General features: G+C 40.0%; 3 protein-coding genes and 1 long non-coding RNA gene across 5 annotated transcripts; 1 reads left to right on the plus strand and 3 right to left on the minus strand.

Annotated features, from left to right (window-relative positions):
* Nucleotides 1–3,756: 3,756 nt before the first annotated feature.
* On the minus strand, nt 3,757–5,272 carry LOC121804015 (putative disease resistance RPP13-like protein 3). The gene has a single exon (XM_042203570.1). The coding sequence runs from the start codon at nt 5,239–5,241 to the stop codon at nt 4,222–4,224; it is 1,020 nt and encodes a 339-aa protein (XP_042059504.1). The 5' UTR covers nt 5,242–5,272; the 3' UTR covers nt 3,757–4,221.
* An 860-nt stretch (nt 5,273–6,132) lies between these two features.
* LOC121804152 (pectinesterase-like) lies at nt 6,133–8,102 on the minus strand. The gene is made up of 3 exons (XM_042203693.1): nt 7,670–8,102; nt 7,127–7,609; nt 6,133–7,028 (listed from the first exon to the last, which is right to left on the minus strand). Exons 1-3 carry the CDS (start codon nt 8,055–8,057, stop codon nt 6,334–6,336), a joined length of 1,566 nt encoding a protein of 521 aa, XP_042059627.1. The 5' UTR covers nt 8,058–8,102; the 3' UTR covers nt 6,133–6,333.
* Nucleotides 8,103–16,242: 8,140 nt separating this feature from the next.
* LOC121797276 lies at nt 16,243–18,037 on the minus strand. 2 transcript variants are annotated; one of them, XR_006049812.1, is made up of 3 exons: nt 16,809–17,907; nt 16,533–16,691; nt 16,243–16,456 (listed from the first exon to the last, which is right to left on the minus strand). It is a non-coding gene; the product is annotated as an uncharacterized LOC121797276 (long non-coding RNA). The 2 variants fall into 2 exon arrangements; XR_006049811.1 differs by having other exon boundaries at nt 16,533–18,037.
* Nucleotides 18,038–21,141: 3,104 nt separating this feature from the next.
* LOC121805032 lies at nt 21,142–23,033 on the plus strand. The gene is made up of 2 exons (XM_042204782.1): nt 21,142–22,258; nt 22,905–23,033. The coding sequence occupies exon 1, from the start codon at nt 21,525–21,527 to the stop codon at nt 22,092–22,094; it is 570 nt and encodes a 189-aa protein (XP_042060716.1). The 5' UTR covers nt 21,142–21,524; the 3' UTR covers nt 22,095–22,258; nt 22,905–23,033.
* The last annotated feature ends 277 nt before the right edge of the window (nt 23,034–23,310 follow it).

Here is a 23,310-nt window from a genome sequence, read left to right on the forward strand (position 1 = left end):
GGAAGCGGTGGAGAATAATAGGTACAGAGAGATATGGGGCTGGGCTGGAGGGAGAGAGAGAATTAGGAGGAATATAGAAGGCACAATGTCATACTATCTGATTGGGATTCCCGACAAAATAATTCATTTTGTCATAAATTTATTATTACTAGTATTTTACTTTATATTAAATTTTTTGACTCCGTATATATTAAAACTAATTCATCATAGATTTATAGTGACATGATACTATTATAAGTAATAAACATGTATATAAAAGTTTTACTACGTTTATTTTAATCTTTATTAAGAAATATAATAAACATGTATATAAAAGTTTTACTACGTTTATTTTAATCTTTATTAGTATTTCTTAAGAAGATTTGGTAAATTAAATATCTTTAGACTTTATTTACTATTCAAATCTTGTTGTATATATGTAATAATATGTTAATATATTTATTTTTTGTATTTATATTTTATTAGTATTATGTTTATATATAAAATAGTATTTTAATAATTTATTTTACATCATCTTTATAATTTTTTGGATTAATATAAAAATATAATACTCCTCCGTCCCATAAGAATATGCTCTTTTGGGTAGACACGAGTTTTAATGAATAATTGGTTAAATAAGATAGAAGTAGAAAGAAAAAGTAATTAAACTATTGTTAGTAGAAAATGGTCTCACCTCATTAGTGAAAAATAATTTTCATATTGGAAAGTACATATTCTTATGCGACAGACTAAAAGAAAAGAGTGTATATTCTTGTGGGACAAATGGAGTAATATTTATTTAGAACATATAAATTGATAATTTTGGATATGTCTGGATAAAGGTTTAGCCCCGGCTTTTCTAAATTCCTGGTTCCGTCACTATCTGCATGCATTGTATTCTCGGGTGTTTTTCAAAAACCAATAATTTTATTCGTATTATTGGTTTTGGAAAAACACGCTAGAATATAATGCATGCAGATTGATGAGGCTCGTTTCATACAGGTATTTTGTGGTAAAACTACATCAAATTCTGTAAACTAACAGTCAATTTTGAGTCAGGTGTGTGTGAAAACCGCCATATTCAGAAAAGGAACAAATCAGTTGAGCGGACGAACGGATCAAGGAAAGAAGTCAAGAAACTGCAGCATTGAGTTGATCAAGTCAAGAATCGAATGGAGCTAGCAGAAGTCCTCCGCATAGGAGATAGAGCTGAAGACCCCACCACAAAATGTGAAAGGCGGTAATGACATTTCGGAGAGGATGGTACCCTAGGGATCAGAGCCCTACGCCTCTCTATATAAAGGAAGCCCAACACAAGAAGAAAGGAGCCCCCGGGGAGCCAGTGGTGAAAGGGGAGTCTCGCATGCATACGTAGAATATCTTTAGGAATTCAGCTCTCTTCTAGGGCTGAAATCGGAGTTCTTTTACTTCATTTTCTTGATTCCGTCGCACACACACTTGGTCGTGTCCTAGTTTACTTTAGTTTAGTTGGTGTTTGGTGGTAGTTTCCTGCACAGTTAGCTTTCGACTCTGTATTCCACTTCGAGAAGAAGTGATGAAACAATTTACTGCTTTCGTAGTTTATTTTCAGTTTGATTTTGGTGTTATCGACATTTTGAAGTTTTTAATTTAGTAAATCTGATGTTATGTTTTCGTTTCCAGCTGATGCATTCTGTTTTCATGCATGATGTTTCTGATTTGTTTTCGGTTCCTTTTTATGTTGCATGTCTTAGCTCAAAAGTGTCTTGTTTCATGTCGATTTGGTCAGATCTGAGTTTTCAATTCATGTTTCTATTTAGATCTGGATGTCTATGTTTCATTTCTGCATGATCATGGTTTAGTTTCTAGTTTACGTAGTCGTAGTTTAGATATTAGGAGTAGATTTAATTTTACAAGCTGTTATGATGTTTCATCTTCCATAGCTTTTCAGATTTGTTCTTTGTTATGTTTTCCATGTTGATTTTGCGAAGAAGATGAAGTTGTTAAAAAGTTTTTACTTTATCGTACACTTTGCAGGGGACTGACAGTCCCCCGTTTAAGCTGTTTGTTCATTTATGGAAGGTTCAGTTAAGTTGATCAAGTAGATTTAGTTAAGCTTAGCAAGTTGATCAGTTTAGAACCCTAGTCAATTTAATTTCTCAAGTCAAGTACTTGACTTAACCCACCTCCTAGAAAGCATGGCCGCAGCCATTCCCAAGTCGTGTCAAGCAAACAAATGTCAAACATATCATCTCTGTGGGATCGATCCTTACTTCCATATACTAGTTAATAGTATTGTGAGTTAAGGTTTTGAAAACACGTCTTTTGAGTTCTTCCATTCTTCTCACTCAAGTCGGAGTAAGTCAAGTTGATGAGCCTGAGTTTTCACTGGATCCACTTACCGGCACTTTGCAGGCATATATAGGCTGGCTGGATCAGTTTGATAATCCAACCCGAGCAAGCCACAACGATACAATAAAGAGAAGAAGAGAAAAATTAAGATGCGAGCTTTTCACAGATAATGAAAGGAAAGGGTGTTCCATGTTCGATTTCAGCTTTTTTTATGAGTAAATAAATCAAATAGAACCAAACGTTTACATCATACACTCGGGCAATATAAATGTCGGTCAACAATGTGTCTCTGATGTCCAAAATATAAATTACATTATAGTATACAAGATAACATGGAATTCCAAATGCTAGTCATGTTCATATATATGTTACATAAGAATTAGTATTGTTCAAGGCTACATAGAAATCTAACCTCATCAATAATAGGAGACGCGAACATGAAGATCATCATTTCCATAGCTCTGTTGATCCTCAGCTACCTTCTTCGCTGATTCCACAAGAGAATTGTTATCAGGATCCACTTGAATTAATTCCAGTGTGGATATATTTCCTATATCTTGTGGAATCTCCATTAAATCCCGACAGTAACGAAGCATTAGGCGCTTCAGACTAGGAAAGTGACTACTCTCAGTTTTCCAGTGTTGGAGACCTGAATGCTTAATTAGCAAATATCTCAGCTCAGAAAATTCTTCATCAGCTATTTCCCATGTTCCACCAGAGGTTTGGTATTTTAGCTTCAACTCTTGCAGATTAGGCAATGAACCAATAATACTCATATCTTGCCAAAGAAATTTGCCACCATACAAGGTCAACTTTTTAAGTGTCTTGGGTAAAGTAAATAGGTTATCCCTCATCCAAGGAAAACCACCTTGTCCATATAGTTCCAGCTTTTGAAGGTGATGCAGATTCTCGAGAAGATAGAGGTTACACCTTTTATCAGTTTCATACACAAGTCCTAATCTTTTGACATTTGGAATCATTCGCGCAAACTTTTCAGTCCATACAACATTTTTTATGTAGGTAACGTAACAGTTTGGATATTTTCTAGAGGTGGGCTTGATCCATATAGGATACAAGGAAAATGGGAAATAAGATGCCTTAACTGAGGCATACTCCAAATCTCCAATGGCGGAGAGAAAGTATTACTAGTTCTCAAATATATTTTCCATCTAGATGTGGCTTGAGGAATATCAGAGGTTGGAAGAATGATTAAAGTTTGAAGATTCACAAGATTTGATATGGTTGAGGGAATGCTTGAAGAGCAAATTAAAGTTATATACCTTAAATGAAACAGCTGAAATACTTGGGTTGGGAGCTCTTCAGAAGTTCCAATTACAGCGTTTAATATCCTTAGCGATCTAAAACCATCCTAGAAAGGTCGTTAAGGTAGAGGAACTCTGGATTTTGAAGCATAACATGGTATGGATGGTTGGACACGGAATGTCAAAAAAAACAGTACGCCACAAACTGATGCGTCGCTTATTTATCATGCTTTCTGGAACAACTTGACCATCAATAACATGAAGAAACCTCTCATCATGGGCTTTCCTTATGCACAACTCTCGTACCATATCATGGAGGCTGCAACTCTTGATTTTCCCACCACTCTTTCTACTAGTCACTATTACAAGATTTCTCTTGACTACATCCTCCAAATAATCCTCTGCATCCTCTTCCATGCTTTTGTTGCATCTGTTTTGATGCTTCAAGAAGCCCTCAGCTAACCATAATCTAATAAGCGTTGAAGCACGTATGCTTTCATCTTCTGGAAACATTGACATAAATAGGAAACACGGCCTCAAATGATGAGACAAGTGAGTGTAACTTAATGATACAATCCCCTCCAACACCTCACTAACAATTGGATTTTTTACATTTTTGGAAACTTTCTTCCAACTAGATGGATTCCGATTAACTACGGGGTAGTCCTCCACAACTTCTCGCAATCTTTCTCCGAACATCCTCCAATTCACGTGGGCAATTGCTGTATGCAAACACCTTTCCCTTAAACAAATCCCAACTTTGAGAGCCATTCATGAACCTCATCTTATGAGGAGCACAAGTAGAGTCCGGATAAACAGCTAGATCTTCTAGTCTTATGGTTATCATGATTCGACTTCCATTAGCATCATCCGGAAATACATTCCTTACATCATCCCAAACCTTTGTGCTCCACACATCATCCATTACCACAAGATACCTCCAACCTTTTAACTTTTTATACGCTTTCTCCATTAATATTGAAACATCATCCATCTCTAATCTAGGCATATGTTCATCCATCATTTTAATCGAATCCACAAGACTTAAAAGCACTTTCCGTGCATTGTAATCTTGTGATATTGTAAGCCAAACACGAATATCAAAATAATCCGTGATTAATGGATCGTCATAAACAGTTCTAGCCAGAGTGGTCTTACCAATGCCACCCATTCCCAATATGGGTATGACTTGGAGTTTGGATGAGGGCCTCCCACAAAGAAGATCCTTTATTGTCATCACATCTTCATCTAAGCCAACCGCCGCGCCGTTCTCAGTAGGTGGAACTCTTGATGCTGCTACTGATGATGACGATGATGAAAGAGATGAGTAAGAAGGTCGCTCATCCATCACATCTCCAGCAAATAAACACAAGTTTAGCGTTACATCTTTCAGCTCCTTTTCAAAAGTGAAGCTTGATGATGTTTCCTTCCCTCCATAATACATAAATTGTTCGATCGCATCTTCAATTTTATGAGCTATGTCCCTCAGCTTGGCTTCCCAACGGTTGGTTCTCTCTGGATAATCTTCGAGGAAGGTAAGCAAGGTGATGACATACTCGTGGATTGATCTAATGTTTTCTTTTGCATTGATAGAAAAGTCAGATATGGCATGATTTGTATCAAAAGTTGTAGTTTGAGCAAGGGAAACAAGAGCGGCATAAGCGGCCATATTCAGAGAGAAAGAGGGATTGGGGTGGAAGTTGATGACTATTGTTGTTGTGAGTTTTCAAATAACAGATGCTGATTCTCTATCTTTTGACTAATCTTTTGCAATTTGCTCTACTTTTTTCTCTTATTTATTTAATTGTTATGAAATATTCCTACTAATTAAATAGGTAATGAAATAGTCTATAGCTGAGTTGAATGGACAGAGTCAGATTAATGTCCGTTGTCTATTTGGCTCATGTTTTTTTTAAATTTAATTTATCATTAGATGCTCAATAATTGAGATTTGATGGGTCCTATATGCATTAGAATATATTAGTGTGGAGATGTTTCTTAGTACAGGAAATTAATGAAAATATATTCAGTGATTTAAGTATAGTAGTAATAAAGTAGGAGAAAAGATAAAATAAAATAAAATACATGAGTGAAAGAGATTAAGTGTTAGGAAAAAAAAAGAAAATGATTCAATAGTAATGAGATGATCCAAATAAATTAGAGCAGAAAGAACATATCGCAGTTAACTTGATTTGATTTGAGAAACAGATGAAACAAGTAAATTTCAGGGATGTACTTTCCCTACTACGGTTATTTAATAAAACACGGCTATGAAATCCAAATAAAGATTCAAGAATTACTAAGGCGGGTCACACAAGTATTGCCCATGCAGCACAAAGTTGATTACATATTGTCAGGCTCAGATTAGTAACTCCAAAAATATTAATAAGACATTTACTAAACTCATCAAAAGCGTAAAACCATTTTCAATTACTTTATAGGCCAAGAATTCATCATAGAATGTGTCACACAAATATGAAGTATTATCAAACAGTTTAGAGCAAAATAAACAAGAATCATGGATATGAATAATTGAAATTATTTAAACAAAAAAGAGCTATTAACACATCCCTATAATTCTAGGGATTTAGATATCGATAGACAAATAACACAAATCCGTAGTTTGAAGAGAAAATAATGAAAACACAAGGACAAGTGGAACACTAGTAGTAGTACTATCTAAATTAAAACACAATCCAATCCGTTGATTGCATTCCACATAGCTAATAATAAACAAAAAAAGATTAATTAATGAATGAAGTTAGATGAATTCGGGAGCGAAAGGAACTCCACTGTCAAGGATCCATCCATCTTCAATAAAATGTACGAGGGGAGTCCATGCCTTTGCTTCTTCATCATTGGCAAACTGCTTTATACCAGGCCAGGTGACCCGTTTGGAGAGATCGGAGCCGGGCCCAGTGTTCTTATACTCGGCGTAGAAGAGGGTATCCAAGCCGATGGTCCCCTCCCACGGAGACCAGCCATCAGGAGATATGAAGCCGTCAATGTTGCTATGCATGATGACCGTCCTGGATAGGACCTTCCACGGGCGGCCGAGGTAAGACTTGAAGGGAGGCTGAGCATCAAGGTAGTCCTGCTCTGCAGTGAAGTTGCAGCCTTGGATGATAATAATCCCGGTGAGGTTCTTCTCATTGCGTCCCTGGGCAGTGACCATGCAGGCCTGGCTGGGGTTAGGCTTCCGCACCACGAGCTCACATTTCTGGAACACGGAGATGGCGTTTCCGAAGATGAAGTCAACAGTGCCGCTGATCCGGCACTCCCGGAACAACTGGCGTTGGACGTGGGAATAGAGGGTGTCCTGGTACCCGTCCATGTGCACGTTGAAGAAGATGCCCACATCACCTGAGGCTCTCACCGCCACTGCCTGGTGCCCGCTAGGGCCCGCTGTGTTCTCAATCCCGATGTCCTTGGCGATGAAGCCTCGTCCGTTCACGACTATAATGGTACGAAACGATAAATAAAACAAATTACTCTTATATATATATATATATATACTCAGCTAGTACTAGTACTACTATATATGGAGTACTTACTTAGAGTTGCGGAGTCATAGGTCTGAACACCATCGGTGAAACACTTGTTACCAGTAATTCTGGTCTTCAACGGCCCCTCTCCGATCAAAATGACTTCATCCACCTTTTTGGGAATCTCAACATACTCCTTGTAAATACCTTCTTTTACTAAAATCACATATGGGACTTTATTTTTCGGAGGTACGGAATGAATGGCCTCAGTGATGGTCTTGAACTGGCCGCTGCCGTCTTGCGCCACCACCACGTTAGGCTTCAACGCGATCTTAGGGTTCTCAACAAGCTTCCTCGCATGGCCTTTGACGAAATCAGGAATGCTTTCACCACCGAGGAGCTGCCTTGGCGCCTTGATGCTGTTCATCAAATCCCCCAAATCTTTCTTCACGGATTCGTACGTCTTTTGGAATTCGATCACCATCGCCAAACTCTTACTCATCATCTCGCCGCTTATCTTCAGCATTTCCCTCACCTTAGCCCCAGACTCGCCTGCACACGCACCGCACATTTTCAAATTTAAATCGACTGATTCTCTTTAATTAGTTTTACCTTCGGTTTTGGCAAATGCATCGAAGCAGGTGTCTTTGTATGTAATGGCAGCACTCAACCATATCTTCACCTCATCGAGGACATGATCCGCTTGCCCGATCTCATACTGGCTGACTTTCTCCAACGACGTATGGATTTCTTCAATGCCGTCACCAAGTACACGCTCGCACACGTCCAGTGCCTGCTTGGTCATGTAGTCCTTCTCCAACTCCTTGAACAATGTTGTGTTTTTTATTGCGATCTTCAGCTCCTCCACCGCCGCGTCAAATGCATTTTCTATAACCTTCTTAGCCTCTGTAATGTTTCCCTTCTTGCAGTTCTCGCCCATGCCCGTCGTATCGCACATATCGCCCATTAATCCTTGTTGCTTCTCGTCCGCTGCCGCCATGCACGCCACCACCAAGGCCGCCACCACCACCGCTCTTGCCTTGTTCTTCTGATTTCCCATTTTATTTGTTTATTTAATTATCTATGCTTATTTGTGTGTATATATACACGGATGAGAACATTTATGGTTCGTTGGTTGCTTTTTCTTTTATTAGAAACAACTGCAGTGGAGGGTGGACAACTTTTCTTCCATTTCCATGTTTTTCAGTCCATACATATTTTACTCTAAATTTGAGTGGTTATAAATGTTTGCTATGATTAGTTTATATTCTAGCTAGATAGTACATAAGGTGAAACTTTCATCTCTCCGCTAATTTCTACCATAAACTTTTATTTATTATAATCATAGTCTATATTTATCACTTAATAGCTCATGCTATAAATTTTTAGCAACTCGCTGTGATATTCATATTTGTATCAATAAAAAAGGGCCTAAGCTAAACAATAAAATATCTACGACTTTAGTATGCACCAATGTTTCCCTAGGTGCCTTTCATGTAAGCTACATTGCACTGATGAAAGACAAACATTGCTAAATTACACAAGTCATATGGGATACGTTGTTCAAACTTGATTACCTTGTCAAGAAGTAAAAAAATGGTTAACCACAAACACAGACGATATCCAAAACCATAAGTAGAAAAAAAAGATCTAACATTGTAATGTGTTCATGGTATGCGTTGGTGGAGTATCCTTCACAAAAGGACCACAATACATAGAAATCTCATGGGAGAATTTAATTTTCATGCAATCAAAATGGTTATCATGCCAAATCATATAAGCCACAATCATTTTGCATTTATTGGCCACAATCTTCCCCATCACAGCAAAAAAAGTTTTCATCTCTTCAATAAGTATGGTGTACTAGATCATTAGCACAAATAGATCATATCTAAACATCCAAAACTACGTCCCCAAAGGAGTTGATATGTTCATTATTACATAGGTTATTATAAAAGAGTCCTCATAGCATGCTAAATAAGGAAGTCTCTTCGTCCCACTCTAAGTGTAGCATTTCTTATTCTCGTATATTATTGTGTTGTTTTGGTTATTTTTTGTGTGGCAGAGGTTCTAGTGCATGTATACACGATCATAGGGTCTAGCCGATTTTGGTACCTTGTTTTCATTGAGACATAGGCATAGAGAGTTTTATTAAGAGAGTTCAAGTTCCGAGGAAACATAGGCTATGGTAGAAAATGCGGGGGAAAGACTTGATAATGGAGATCCTCCCCGGGAAAATTTTGGTGATTTCTTCCAACCCGTGAGCGATTATCAAGACGTTTTCGCCTATGTGCCTGAAAATGAGAATACGCCCCTGAACTTCATTAGTCTCATGACGGGAGATTCACAATTTTAGGGAAAAACCAACTAGGATCTCATTAGCAATCTTAACTCCTTCTATGAGCTAGTGACGAACTAGTGTATAATAAGCGCAGAATTTTTGTGGGGGTTCTCGTTTGTCGGCAAGGACACCGATTCTCACGGAATATCATAGCTCCCCATCTGCGGGGCATCCGGGTTTTGGGCGCACACTTAGGCGCATTACTGCGCAGTTTTATTGGCCGAATTTAAAGGAGGTGCAAAAATTCATTGAGTCTTGCGTCGTGTGTCAGACGACTAAGTACTCAACACAAAAACCGGCAGGGTTGTTAGGCCATTGCCGATTCCATCGCAGGTTTGGGAGGATGTGTTGATGGATTATATAACGGGTCTACCGCCGTCCCGGGGGTATAACGCGATCATGGTAGTGGTGGACAGACTTTCTAAATACGCACACTTTGCGCCCTTGCCAACTCCCTTTGATGCTTTAAGAGTGGCTCACTTATTTGTCAATACAGTGGTGCGCCATCATGGGTTTCCAAAGACGTTGGTTTCGGATCGTGATTCAGTTTTCTTGAATAATGTCTGGGAAGATATTATGAGGTTGAGTGGAACAAAACTGAACTTTTCAACAGCGTATCATCCGCAGTCTGACGGACAAATGGAGGTGAGGAATAGAGGCCTCGAACAATATTTGAGGGCGTTTACTGCGGATCGTCCGTCCAAGTGGGCGAATTTTCTTCCGTGGGCAGAGTTGGCGTTGAATTACTTTCATCACGCCGGATTAGGAATGTTGCCTTTTAAAGCACTTTATGGTCGGGAGCCACCGAGTTTGGTGTTCTCTCCGCCGTCAGCCGCGACCCCGCCGTCCGCCGCAGAGTTGATCAAGCAGCGTGGTGAGTTGTTGGTGGAGCTTCGTGCTAATTCAGCAAAGGATGCGCGATTCAGCAAATAAACACCGTCGCGATGTGGAGTTTTGAAGTAGGCGACAAAGTGTTGCTCAAGCTGCAGCCGTATAGACAACATTCTGTCGCGTGACCTTTATCGGCTAAATTGGCCCGACGATATTACGGTCCCTTTGAGGCGCTGGAACGCATCGGATAAGTGGCGTACAGGTTGACACTACCGGAGGGTAGCAGAATTCTTAATGTTTTTCATGTCAGGCTGCTTCGGCCGTTTATCGCAGGCAATGACACAGATACTACAATGGAGCTGCCATCGGAATTTTTTGGTGACAGGCCGTTGGTTTATCCGTTCTGAGTGTTGGAGAGGCGGATGCTATGGCAAGAAGGTCAACCACGCAAGCATGTTTTGGTGCGTTGGTCGGATGGTTCGGATTACCCGACTTGGGAACCTTTGGATATGATCAAACGCAAGTTTCCAAATGTGCTCCTTGAGGACAAGGACGTCGCTATCGAAGGGGGGGTTGATACGATTCCACAACCGCAGACCCTGTGACAGCAGCACGGAAGGAAGCTGCGGAGAAGGTACGGAGCGAGGAGATGAAGCAGCAGTCCATTGCGAAGTCGAAGCCGAAAAGGAACGTCAAACCGCTGAACAAGCTCGGCGACTTCGTTCCCAAATAAACCGTTAGTTTAGCAAGTTATTTTTAATGTTTTATTATTTCCTTTTGAAATTTTGGTAATTTTATTATTCTATTTTCAGTATGAGTCGAGTGTAATTATAAGCTCAGTTTCGGGTTTTCTTTGTTGGTTCTTTTCCGAGATGACTAGGAGGTCAAACCAACCTTAAGGTCCTTAGATTATAAATAGGGATTTTGTTCATAAACTCCATATGAATGAAAATATTATTTTGCCCAACTTCTCTTTGACAAACTCTACAAACCCTAGATATCGAGCTGCCCGACGGGAAAGCTTTCCGCGCACAGCCGAATCTTGCCTCCACCGACCCTACGATTGGCCGGCGGAGAATCCACCGATCGTCGAGCAAGACTGTCGATCTCGGTTAAGGGGAAAAGCCTTTAACAATTTATCATTTAATAGCTCATGCTATAAATTTTTAGCAACTCACTGTGATATTCATATTTGTATAAAAAAAAGGGCCTAAGCTAAACAATAAAAATGAGCCTTTATTCTTTCGATTATATACCTTAGAATATGAGACATACTCCCTTCGTTTTTTAAAAATAGCAACTATTTCCATTTTTGGGCCGTTCTTAAAAATAAAAACTTTAGAATCTTTCTATTTTAGGACATGGACCCCACAATCTACTAACTCTACTTTCACTACTTTTTCTCTTCCCCTCTCTTACTTTACTCAGTTTTCTTTTCCTCTCTCTTACTTTACCAATTCTTCTCATTTACCAATTGTACATTAAAAATCGTACCGTTTCAAATGTTTCTATTTTTGAATACGGAGGGAGTATGTAACATGCTTGAAACTAAAATTGAAATTTTGTGATTTGGGCACTAAAAAATTAATGCAACATACAAACAAATACATAGAACTTTTAACCTGTGTTTTTAAGGGATATTGGCTCCTAATATCACTGAACTTTCAGAAATGTGGGTTTTCTCCATAAATTTTTAATTTGGCAAATAATATCACGAACTTTACCCGAGTTTGTTACTTACCACCAACGAAAAAATTTCGGCTATGGTAATGGATTGAAGAAAAAAAATCTATATCATGATATTATTCTTGAAGATGGTAATCAAGAGAGATAAAGAATAAAGGGTTAGACATGGTAGTATTTGCAGAGAATAATTTCTGTATATTTGTGTGTATTTGAATTTTGTACAGTAGCCTCCTTTTATAGGAGAGAGATATAAGTATTTTTTGTAATGAATCTACTCTAGGTAATATCCCCTAATTTGTGGAAAAATCCTCTAATTGATACTCCCTCTGTCCGCGAATATGAGTCTCATTTCTTACCGGCACGGGTTTTAAGAAATGCTAAGAAAAGTGGGTGGAAGAAAGTTAGTGGAATATGGGTCCCACTTGTATATATTAGTTATAAATGACACATGAGTGGAATGAATTGGTGGGATGTAATTATGAACCGAGACTCCTATTCGCGGACAGATCAAAATGGAAAAATGAGACTCCTATTCGCGGATAGAGGGAGTATATTGTTATTGCATTCCATAAATAGGAGATACCAGGGTTTGACAATTATTTGCCGTAATTTTTTCGCTGGTTGGAAATAGCAAACTTAGGTTAAATTCGTGATATTATTTGGCAAGTTTAAAGTTCGTGGAAAAAGTCCAACTTTTTTAAAGTTCCATGATATTAGGGGCCAATATTTTTTTTTATTCCTCGGCTTTTAGAACTTTCCACTTTTTTTTTCTTGATCTACTTCTTGAATTCTCTGCTTTCCTTTTATATTCTGTCTTTACATTTTGATATTGATACTACAAAATATTTTCACTTCCTTCATTTTTTTAAAAGAAAAGAATTGAGTTTAGTTCTATATTCCACTCTATCCACAACTAATGAAGTCGGCATTGTGCTCGATATCGAACACTTGGGTTTTGCATCATCTTCACTTCCTTTTGAAGGATTTGTCGTGAAATCTCGATATTACTTTTGAAGGATTTGTCCTGAAATCTAATCAAGGATATATTTAACGAGAAAAGAGACCAAATAAGACATATGATAAATGAGATTTCACGCTTATCGTCTTAGTAGTGAGGTCCGCTTATGTCTAAAACCTTAGGAGTATGCACCAATATGGTGCCTCTCAATGTATGCTACATTGCACTCATAAAAGACAAACATTGCTAAACTACCTCCTTCTTGAATGGACCAGTGTCCTTTCTATACTCCCTTCTTCCTAATCTAAGTGAGATGTATTCCTTTTTGGTACGTCAAAACCTAAGTGAGGCTTATTCCTTTTCTAGCAACAATTAATTTATTCATCTCTCCTACTTTATCCTGTTATCTCTCCTACTTTGTGATCTCTCTTACTCCCTCCGTTCCTTGTTAACAGAGACGCTTCTTTTCGGCATGTAGTTTAAGAATAGTGTGTTAAGTGGATAGTAAATAAAGTACGAGAGAATAAAGTAAGATAGATGTAGAGAGAATAAAGTAAGAGAAATGGTTACTTTTTGCTAAAAACATAAATTACTCAATTAACTTGGAACTTCACAAAATAGTAAAATGACTCTATTAACATGTAACAGATGGAGTACTTTATTCTTTCTTTTTCTTTCTTACAAACATCTCTCTCGTTGGAACGCCGCTGCGGACCGCTGCCCATGTAGCGATCGCTTTGGAAATTTTAGCAGAAAAGAATAGCACACCCAGCGACCACTGATTTGGATCCAGAAGCTACAGAATGTTGGCCAGCGACCGCTGAACATTGTGCAGCGGTCCGCTGGAAAAACGCCACACACGAAATTTTCTCTCCAAGACTTACCATACTATGTTGAAGAATTTTCATATTATTCCACACGACTTGGAGGCTATAAATATCTCCTCAGGCTTCATCAAAAGGATCTTTTTGCTGCATTCTACACATAGAGAATTATATTGAGAGTTCCACCATACTTGAGGGTTTTGAAGCTTGGAAGCAAGAGAAGATTAAGGCTATGAGATCCAACTTTTGGGTTCTACTCCCTCTGTTCCATAGTAGTGGAGACATTTCTTTTCGGCACGGAGATTAAGAAAAAGGTGTGTAATGTATTAAATAAAAAGATAAGAGAGGAAAAAGTAGAGAGAATAAAGTAAGAAGGAGGGAAAAGTAAGTGAGAAGAAAAGTGTTAACTTTTACTAAAAAGGGAAATGACTCCACTACTATGGAACATACCAAAATGGAAAATGACTCTACTACTATGAAACTGAGGGAGTATTATCTTAGTTTTTAATGTTTTCTTTGTTTTTTCCTACAAACTATGGGTTATGTTATTTGTCTATGAGTAGCTAAATTCCATAGAATTCTAGGGATGTGCTAGTAACGATATTGGTTTATACGATTCTTATTTATTAATATTTGTTTTGTTCATTGCTTGCTTTATTCTAAGTTTTGGATAATGCTTCATGTTTGCGTGACACATTCTTGTGATGATTAATTGGCTTGCAAAGTAATCGAAAGAGGATTTGCACGTTAGATTTGCTTAGTTAACACTACAATTAATTCCCTTTAAAATGGTACTTTTAATTGAGAGTGAGAACAATTGAGTATTAAGTACTTATTGGAGTCGCTAATCTAGGATTGACGACCCTAGTGTGTGATCTACTTTATACCACTTGGGCAATAGTGACTCGTTCTAGTATAGCATGCTGCTGTAGTTGGAATTTGTATAAACCATAACTGTGAAAGCACATCCCTGGAATTCTCTTCTTTCATATAGTTTCTCCTACATGTTTAATCTGCAATCGGTTTACTTGCTTTCTTCGCTTTTAAAGTTTTTAGTTTTAAATATCAACCAACTGTGTGTTCAAATAGTGAGAAAAGTCGAGTAATTGATAGACAATCTGTGAACGTATTCCCTGCGATCGATATCCATGTGCTTACCCTTTAGCTATACTAAATCTACACTCGATACTTGCAGGTTTGTCTAGTGCTAATAAAATAGTGTATCACCATTAATAATTTAATTCACTAAACGCAACTACCTTAAATTCTTGTGCCAAAATAGAAACGTCTCGCTTAGACTGGGACAAAGACAATACTAATCATTATCCTTCCTACTAATCATTATCCTTCTTATTCTCAGACTTGAAGGACGTGATTGATACTAATGCATCCTCTACCACCAGTTTTTTCTAATAAAATCCAGACGGCCCATTCGACGTCTAATTTTTTGCACTGGTTCTGATCCCCTAGCCTATATTGATTTCCTTGGTAGAATGGCTAAATCTGATTGTATCCTTGCTTACTGTAAATATAGTTCACGCCTGTTGTCCCTTGCACAAGATGACATTTATCAGTGTGATTATTCCCTGGGAAAATTGCATATCTCACAATGGCTATAGTGGAGGGGGAATCAAATTGCATGGTTTTGAAGGCCTTTGATAAGGCTCCCACTTGGATGTTGATGTTGGCTATCTGTCCCATGCCTGTGGCCATCTCTTCATCTTGTATCCCATCACTAAAGGTCTTAACCTTCGTGGTGGTAGCTCTTCTCGAACTATGTCAAGTCTTATAAGGAGCAGCTTGGGACTCTAATCATTCCCTCACTTAATCAAAGGATAACATCCGCTTATCGTCCTTGGATGTGGCATTTATCCATCTCAAGTAACACCATTGTGAAATTTATGCAACTCCTTATTTGGTGTCGTCCGGTGGCTCGACTATCAAGTAAAAAATCTATACCATGCCTCGCAGAAGGTTTCACCACTCTCATGCTGGAAGTTGTGAATGACCTATCAAAGCTTGTCCAATCTCTCTGGAGAGTTGAACTAAATCAGTAACTTTTTCTTCAAGTCCTCGAAGGTGGCACTACTTGTCCAATCTCTCTGGAGAGTTGAACTAAATCTTGTAGTCCGACAACAAATCACAATCTGGTTTATATCCCGTAGAGAGAAAGGGGATACAAGCCTCTTGATTGAATCGTGTGGCACTACTTGTGGCTTGTAGTTGCTCACTAGCTCATAGAAGGAGTTGAGATTGCTAATGGGATCCTAGTTGGTCTTTCCCTAAAAGGAATACGATTGTAATAGCCGCAACTAATTTCCGAGATTTTTGAAATAAAGTTGGGAAACAAAACGATTTCATCTTGTCGATTAATTAATGTATGATAAGTACGATTCTTAAGACATTTGAGAAACGCAATACGATTTATGAGGAATACAAAAACTAAAAATTTAAAGAAAGAAGACAAGCTCAAGCGGAGCAAAAGAAAATCCCTTTTTTTTAAGCATACAGTATATAAGTCTTAAGCTAAGTAATTGGATCGCAATAAGAAGAATACGCACACCCTTTTTTTCATTCCAAGGTGAAGGTATCAAGTTCATACAAGAAAGGAATTTTATACAAGGTTTTGAAAAGAAACAGGCATGTGCCCTTTTTGTCGAAGTTAAACCGCGCCCCAAGTAGTATCTCGTCAGCCGTCGGGCCAAGGACCACACACCACGTCGGGAGAGGGCACGTTCTCAGCTAGTTAGTGCTCGTGCCTGTAGATAAGATAAATGAGTCCTTGAACTACCAAAGATAACAAACAAGATGGAAAAGAATAAGAGACAAGTCTACCTTTTAAATGAAGGCTATGTTAGTGCTAAAGTAGGAAAGATAGATGGCAAAGCAACCCTGCAGCGGACTGCACTCTGCGGCCAAGGCTGCCGCTGATGAAGAAGAACAGGCTGTAGCAGCGCCCCACACTCCAGCCAACCACGTCTGCTCCAGTTCCACCTACAAAACCGTACCCAAGTCAGTATGGTTGTGGAAAAAGGGGAGGGAGTGAGAAGCTGCAGTGGAGTGCCGAGTGAGTAGGGAGGGAGCAGCCACAATTAATTCACGAGTACACACCCCATAAACAACCAAAATCTGTTAGAAAGGAGCCAGGGATTCAGAGTACATCTCTGTCAAAAGCTCTAACAAACTCCAAGTACATGAGTAGGCCTATAAAAGCCCCTCAAGCATCAAAGTTTCCCCTCCCACCTTCACTACTGCCCAGTCGCAAACGGAGTAGAAAGTGGAGCTCCCAGTGACCAGCAACTGAAGCAGCCTCCTCGTTCACGAAATCACAAGAGGTAAATCACCAAAAACCATAGTAGCATCATGTAGCATGAGGCAATAGATAGCAGAGAACCGAGGCACACATTATGAACCTCACATCAATAACAATAGAACAAGCTTCACATAGGTAGTGGCAGCCATGAGTTTTCAACAATGCCAACACAATCGAAGGGCACCAGCATAACTAGTGCAGTGCTAAACACATATCGAAAAAGGGTGAAATCTACCCCATCGAACAATCGAATCAATCAACAATACAAGAGATTTCCCCGAATAGAAACTTAGCACGATCAGCCAACACTAAACATACAATCGTAATACTACCCAGCTTGAACACCAACGTCACTTAACTCCATAAAATAAGAAAAAGGAGAGTTAGAACTTAGATCTGGAACCGTAGAGGCGGAGCCGCGGCGACGGGCGAAGATGAGCACCAATTCGAAGTCTGGGACTCCCCAGCCACGATGGCGACAGCGAGCACGCCGGCGGAGGTAGCCGCGGGCAGAAACGCTGCTCGACGAAGAATCGGAGCTGGCTGGCGGCTGTCGACGAGATGTCCACAGCGCGGCACGGCGGCGGAGCTGGCTGGCAGCTGACGTCGGTGCTCACCGCTGTAGGACAGCCGAGAGAGAGAAGGGGGGGTCACGGAGGCGACGCCTCCTCTGTTCCGACAATGGCTCGAATCAGCCGAGCCCCAGTAAGGGCGAAAAAACGGCGGAACGACCGAGGAAAAGAAAAGGGGTTCTTTCCGCAGAAAACGTCAATGGTGGAATTAGTCGCACGGATGAAATGCCAGCGACCCGATGGAGAATTGTCTCAACTTATCATGAATATTACTTAGTTCAAGGAAACATTGTCTCAATATGATAAAGATAATATTGTACTGAGTCAGAGTGATTTCTGCGACATACTACACCAGCTATCTTCCTACTTATTTATTCTTCTGTCCCAACACCTCCTCGACTTTGACAACGATCAACATGCACATTAAGGAAAACAATATGCAGGGCTGAGTACTTGATGCACTAAGTGTGCTCATGCCGAAAACATTTTCTCTTTTAGTTGTCAGCCAAGCTGAGTGAACACGGGGTTTTTCTAAAAATAAGTCCCGGTCACTAAAACTGTTATTTCTTTCTGAAAATAGACTGCAGTCATTTAAACTTCTGATGGTGTACCATATCTAATCTGTGTAAACCGGAAATGTGGTCACATTCCATGAGCACCGGACCGGCCAACCTGGCGCTAGCACACGGTCCCTATGTGTACACTAGTCCTGTAGGGCTTGCGGCCCTACTGGGACCCGAATTCGATTAAACTGGGTGGGAGCTCCTGTCCGATGAGGACTACCTCGAAATCAGCGACGAGGCTGGCAAGCAGATTTACTCGCGCAACCCTCCCGCAGCGTCGGTTGTCCACATGAAAGGATATGGGCTAGAAGGAGTATCGCGACCGGGGTCACGTTGGGTATAAGAACACGACCAGATTCGTCCAAAAGATGGTTGATCTCGTGCTCTCTCCGACGCCAAGCATCGTACCCTCTTCGATGTGCCCAGCATGCCACAACATAGTCCTTTTCGTTCCGCGTCCAACGCAACGAACAAGAGGTGGTGAATTGTATCAAATCCAATTATTGACACAGATACAGAGGTCTCCTGGACACATGCCCAAATCACAATCTGAAAGAAGTGGAGGTCTACTCAAAGTTCTACGATGGAATGGATGCAAAGAGCAAGGATCTAGTGAACTTGTCAAGTGGAGGAAGTTTCTACAAACTAAGGCTGAGTAAGGCCAAGATTATCTTGGAAAAGCTTCTAAATGCAAAAAGGGAGTACGATGATACATCAGTGGCCCCACTGCAAGAGGAAGTGAAGAGTACTCCCACAGAGGACAAGGATAATCTACTGAAGAGCCGAATTGACAAGCTAGAGGAAACCCTCCAGTTGATGATTGAGTCAAGAAAACATCTAGTCATTCCAATCCAACCCCATTTCCAGACTGATCAAGTGAGCCACCGCTAGAATACATGGGAGTTCTGGAGTTCAAATGCGAGTTGGAACCCTAGAGTTCAAGTAGAGGTGTACCAATAGGAATACCCACGTTGTGGAGAATGGAGCTGAGCAGAAGAGTACCCACTTTTCCCATACCATACATGGCCCTATTCGATCTCTACCCAAACACTCATTGGCAAATGGGAGATCCAAATTACCAACCTCACCTGATTTCCAAAGCTATGAATTTAGCCTACCGACATACCAACCTGACTACTCCAGCCATTACCCTTCATTCCCTAGTCATCCTTATCAGACCTACCCTTCCGATGCAGGGGATTACTTCCTACACGGTCAAATGAAGATTGGCAAACTCAAAACACTCACTACTACCCAAACCAAATTTGTCCTGATCAAGACCAATATCAACCTCAACCTCATCAGAGTTCTGAACCACCGTTGAACGAGAATCAATACGCAGACTCTACAGAATGGGAGATTAAAGGATTGGCTGTACCTCAGCAGAACATGAGGAGTTGCACGAAGTCAAATGAATAACTAGTAATGGAAATACAACGCACGTATATGGACGACATGATCAGGCAAGTCGCTCTATTGACCGAAATGATGAAGGAGATACAAGAGAACAGAGCAAGGTCTGAGGTGAATGAGAGTAGGGAAAATGAATAAGGTGTAAAAGAAACCGATGAAGGAGAACCATCAAGTGCTGAGAACAAGTCAGAGGCACTATGGGAAGAGACAGAAGCTGTTGAGGCAGAATCAGCTGAGAAAGAGACATCAACCATAGAAGAGTCGATTACCACACCTACTGATGAGGAAACACTACAGAAAACTTTAGAGGACGGAAATGATGAGCCTCAGGAGAAAGAAGATGGGGTCATCAAGCAAAGTGTGGAAGTCGACAATACACTATTCTGTCTCCAGTCAAGAAAAATGCATGTGCTTGGTGAGAATGTGGAAGACTCTACAACTGCGGTGGAAGGAGAAAATGCACCGGCACAAAAACCACCTCCAGTGATCGATAAGTCTGAGGGGTGTTGCTATGAAGAGGAAGAAACGGAGTTAAGGGAGGGAAGGCCAAAAAGAAAAGCTGCAAGATTCATCTACTGGGTGCAGCTACAACCATGACCGGAGCCGCTTAAGACAAGAAAACCCCCTAACTCTGGATTACGTCCCAAGGAAAAGAAAAAGATTCAGGGGATGTACAAGAATCACAAGAAAAAGCGGGCTGTCACGATGACGATGATTTTCCAAAATAATCGGTGGATGGATAAGAGAAAAGTTAATTCAGGATCTCCAGTTGATGATCATTCCCATAATAGCTCGCCAATTCCTGAGCTGATCAAGTTGGAAAGAAACTCAGATCCACTTGATCCAGTCAACTGTGAAAAATGCAACGGGCACCAGATGATGGATGACTAAGAGAAGACAAGGAAGCTGCTAACTCATGAGTACAGAGGTACGAAAATGATTAACTTGGCAGAAAGTACTATTTCTCAAATCTTGGTGGAAATCGAAGCAAGTCAAATCCAGAAGAGCAAGTGCAAACTTGCAACTCAATTGATCCACCACATCCTAAGGGCTACAAAGTTTCAGGAAGTATCCTATCTTATAACTTTCTCTTTGTCAATTCATTTGAAAAGAAAAGAAAGTAATAATTCGGTAGTATTTGTAGTGGGAGAAATTCCCACTATGCATACTCGGCTTGATCAGTTAAATAAAGTGTTTGTGGGAAAATTCTCGGAAATTTGCTCAGCCTTGCTCAAGTGAATCCCGAGAATTTATCTACAACCTGGAATAAATATTTTTTTTATCTCTTGTTTTATTTTAAGAAAATATCCAAAGATTATTTTTAGAAAACAACAAAAATATTCTCAAAATTTTTGGACGAGCGTGGTAGGGATTTAATTGAAAATGAATCTCGAAGATTGTCTACTAGTGTTTCACAAAACTTTTCAATTTTACCTTATATTTTAAGCATGGTTTTAGTTAAAAATGTGAAAAAGAAAATTACTGTGCGCTTTTGCCTTTTACCCGGGAAAAAGCTAAAAAAGGAAAAAATAAAAGGAATATTATAAATCCTCGAATTTTTTAAGCATGGTTTTAGTTAAAAATGTGAAAAAGAAAATTACTGTGCGCTGATGTCACGGAGATCGCCTTCCTCCCGTGTTTTCATATCTAAACGTACTTCCTCCCGTCTTTCATATCTCAGCAAAGAAATTAGACCGCCTATCCTCAAAGAAAACATCAAACCCTAATCCTCACTCCCTCAACCATATGCAAAATATCTCTTCAAAAAAAAATGGACAAACCCTCCACCTCCGGTGCATCAAAGAAACCTTCTGCCGGACGACAGGTTCAGTTGATCCCTACAACTCCATGACCCGAAGGCACAACACCTCCAACTGCACAACCAGTACTGATTCCGAACGTGGGTACATCACAGCCGCTGGAGACGTCTGCTGGCAACTTGTACTCCGACATCATCAGAGAGGTGATGTCAAAATTAAGGAATTTTGGAACCACTGCGGAGGAGAAAAGCTCGAGTGAAAGTTCGAGCGAGACTGCAATACAATCAGGTACCCAGACAAGCCCTACATCGTCGTCTTCACTCCGATTCAGCACAAACAATGAAGCGCGAGTAGAGGAAAACCAGGGGAGGAAGAAACCGGGTCGGACGTATGAAGAAATCGCCGCTGAAGTAATTAGGGAGATGCGAGAAACTGAGGCGAGGGAGGAGGAAAAATCAAAGGAGAAACATGAAGCTGAGGAGCCACTGCGAGTTCCTGCAGAGGAGGCGAACAAGGCACCCCAGGAAGATCCAATTCGGGAGATTCTCGACCTAACAGAGACAGACGAGGAGGGGGTAGCTGCGTCTGATGAATGGAGGAACCAAATGGAGGACACAGTGAACTTGCTGATAGCAGAGAATGCTGAGCAAAATGGCATACTGAAGGCTCAAAGGGAGCAAATGACCAAAATGGTCGACTTGGTGGATAGAGTCATCTCTTGGATGGACAGGGAGACTCAATCATCCACCAACCCTCACCAGCGGTCTCAGCAGTAGGACGCAGTGTACCTCAACAGAATGTGCAGAATACTAATCTTGCAGGAACATCGAGGAAAAGAAAGCCAACCACCCTCTGCAGATTCTGCCTCATCTGCAGCAAAGAGGACCAGGCACTTTGGCTCCCGCGGGAGCCAGAAAAAGAACTAAGCTAGCCGAACCAGGTAAACTTTATTTTTGGTTCAAGTTTTAGCTTTTTAAGCTTGATCATGCTGCTTCCTGCCTGTGTATATTTGATGGTTGATGAATTTTGTGATCTTCTCACACTTAGCCCTCTGTTTGGTCTAAGTGTGAGAAGTTTCTTTGTAATAAACGGTGACCGAATCCTCGCGAGATAGTTTCTGATTATGCCCCTGCTAAGCTTGATCGCGTGCTCCTGCCTATGTTTTTCTTTCTTCTCCCACTTAGCACAGTGCCTGGTCTAAGTGTGAGAACTTTATCCATTTTCTTTACCACTATGTTTATGTCTGTTTTGTATCCTTCCCACACTTAGCCCATTGCATGGTCTAAGTGTGAGAAGTGGAGTTCTAGTCTAGTTTAGTTTGGGTGATAGTTTATTCAAAAATCTGAAGCTGTGTAACGCTGTCCCGAGAAGGGGCGAAGATACAATCTTTACTTTCGTGTTTTGTTGCTACAATTTACTTTCGTTTGTTGTTGCTTATTGACTTGGTAGTTTTTGGAATCTTTGTAGTTATGAATTTCGTTTTTACATCAGCGTGTTTAGTCTCCATATGCATGATCTCGCTTGTTTTGAATCTAAGTAGCCATTTACACTTTTCTGTCTGATTGCTTAGAATTTCTGAATGAAAGGTGTTCGATTAAGTCAAGTTGATCAGTTTGAATTTCCACTGGATCCACTCACCGGCATTCGCAAGTAAAAGGCATACATTGGCCAGCTAGATCAGTTTGACAATCTAACTTGAGCAGTCCATAACGATGGAGGAGAGACAAAACAGGAATCGAGCATAGCAATTTCAGTTTTGTTTGCTTTTTCTTTATGTTTTGTACTTTAATTTGTAGCTTTTGCTATTTGTCTATGAGTAGCTAAACTATAAGAATTCTTTGGATGTGTTAGTAACTTTTATTTGTTTATATAATTCTAGTTTTTTGTATCCGTTTTGTTCATTATTTCGTTTCTATTCTCAGTTATGGATAATTGCTTCACGTTTGAGTGATATATTATGTGATGATCTATTGACTTGCTACATAATCGTGA

Source organism: Salvia splendens, chromosome 1, assembly GCF_004379255.2.
Source record: "Salvia splendens isolate huo1 chromosome 1, SspV2, whole genome shotgun sequence".
In the NCBI taxonomy this organism is placed as follows: Eukaryota; Viridiplantae; Streptophyta; class Magnoliopsida; order Lamiales; family Lamiaceae; genus Salvia; species Salvia splendens.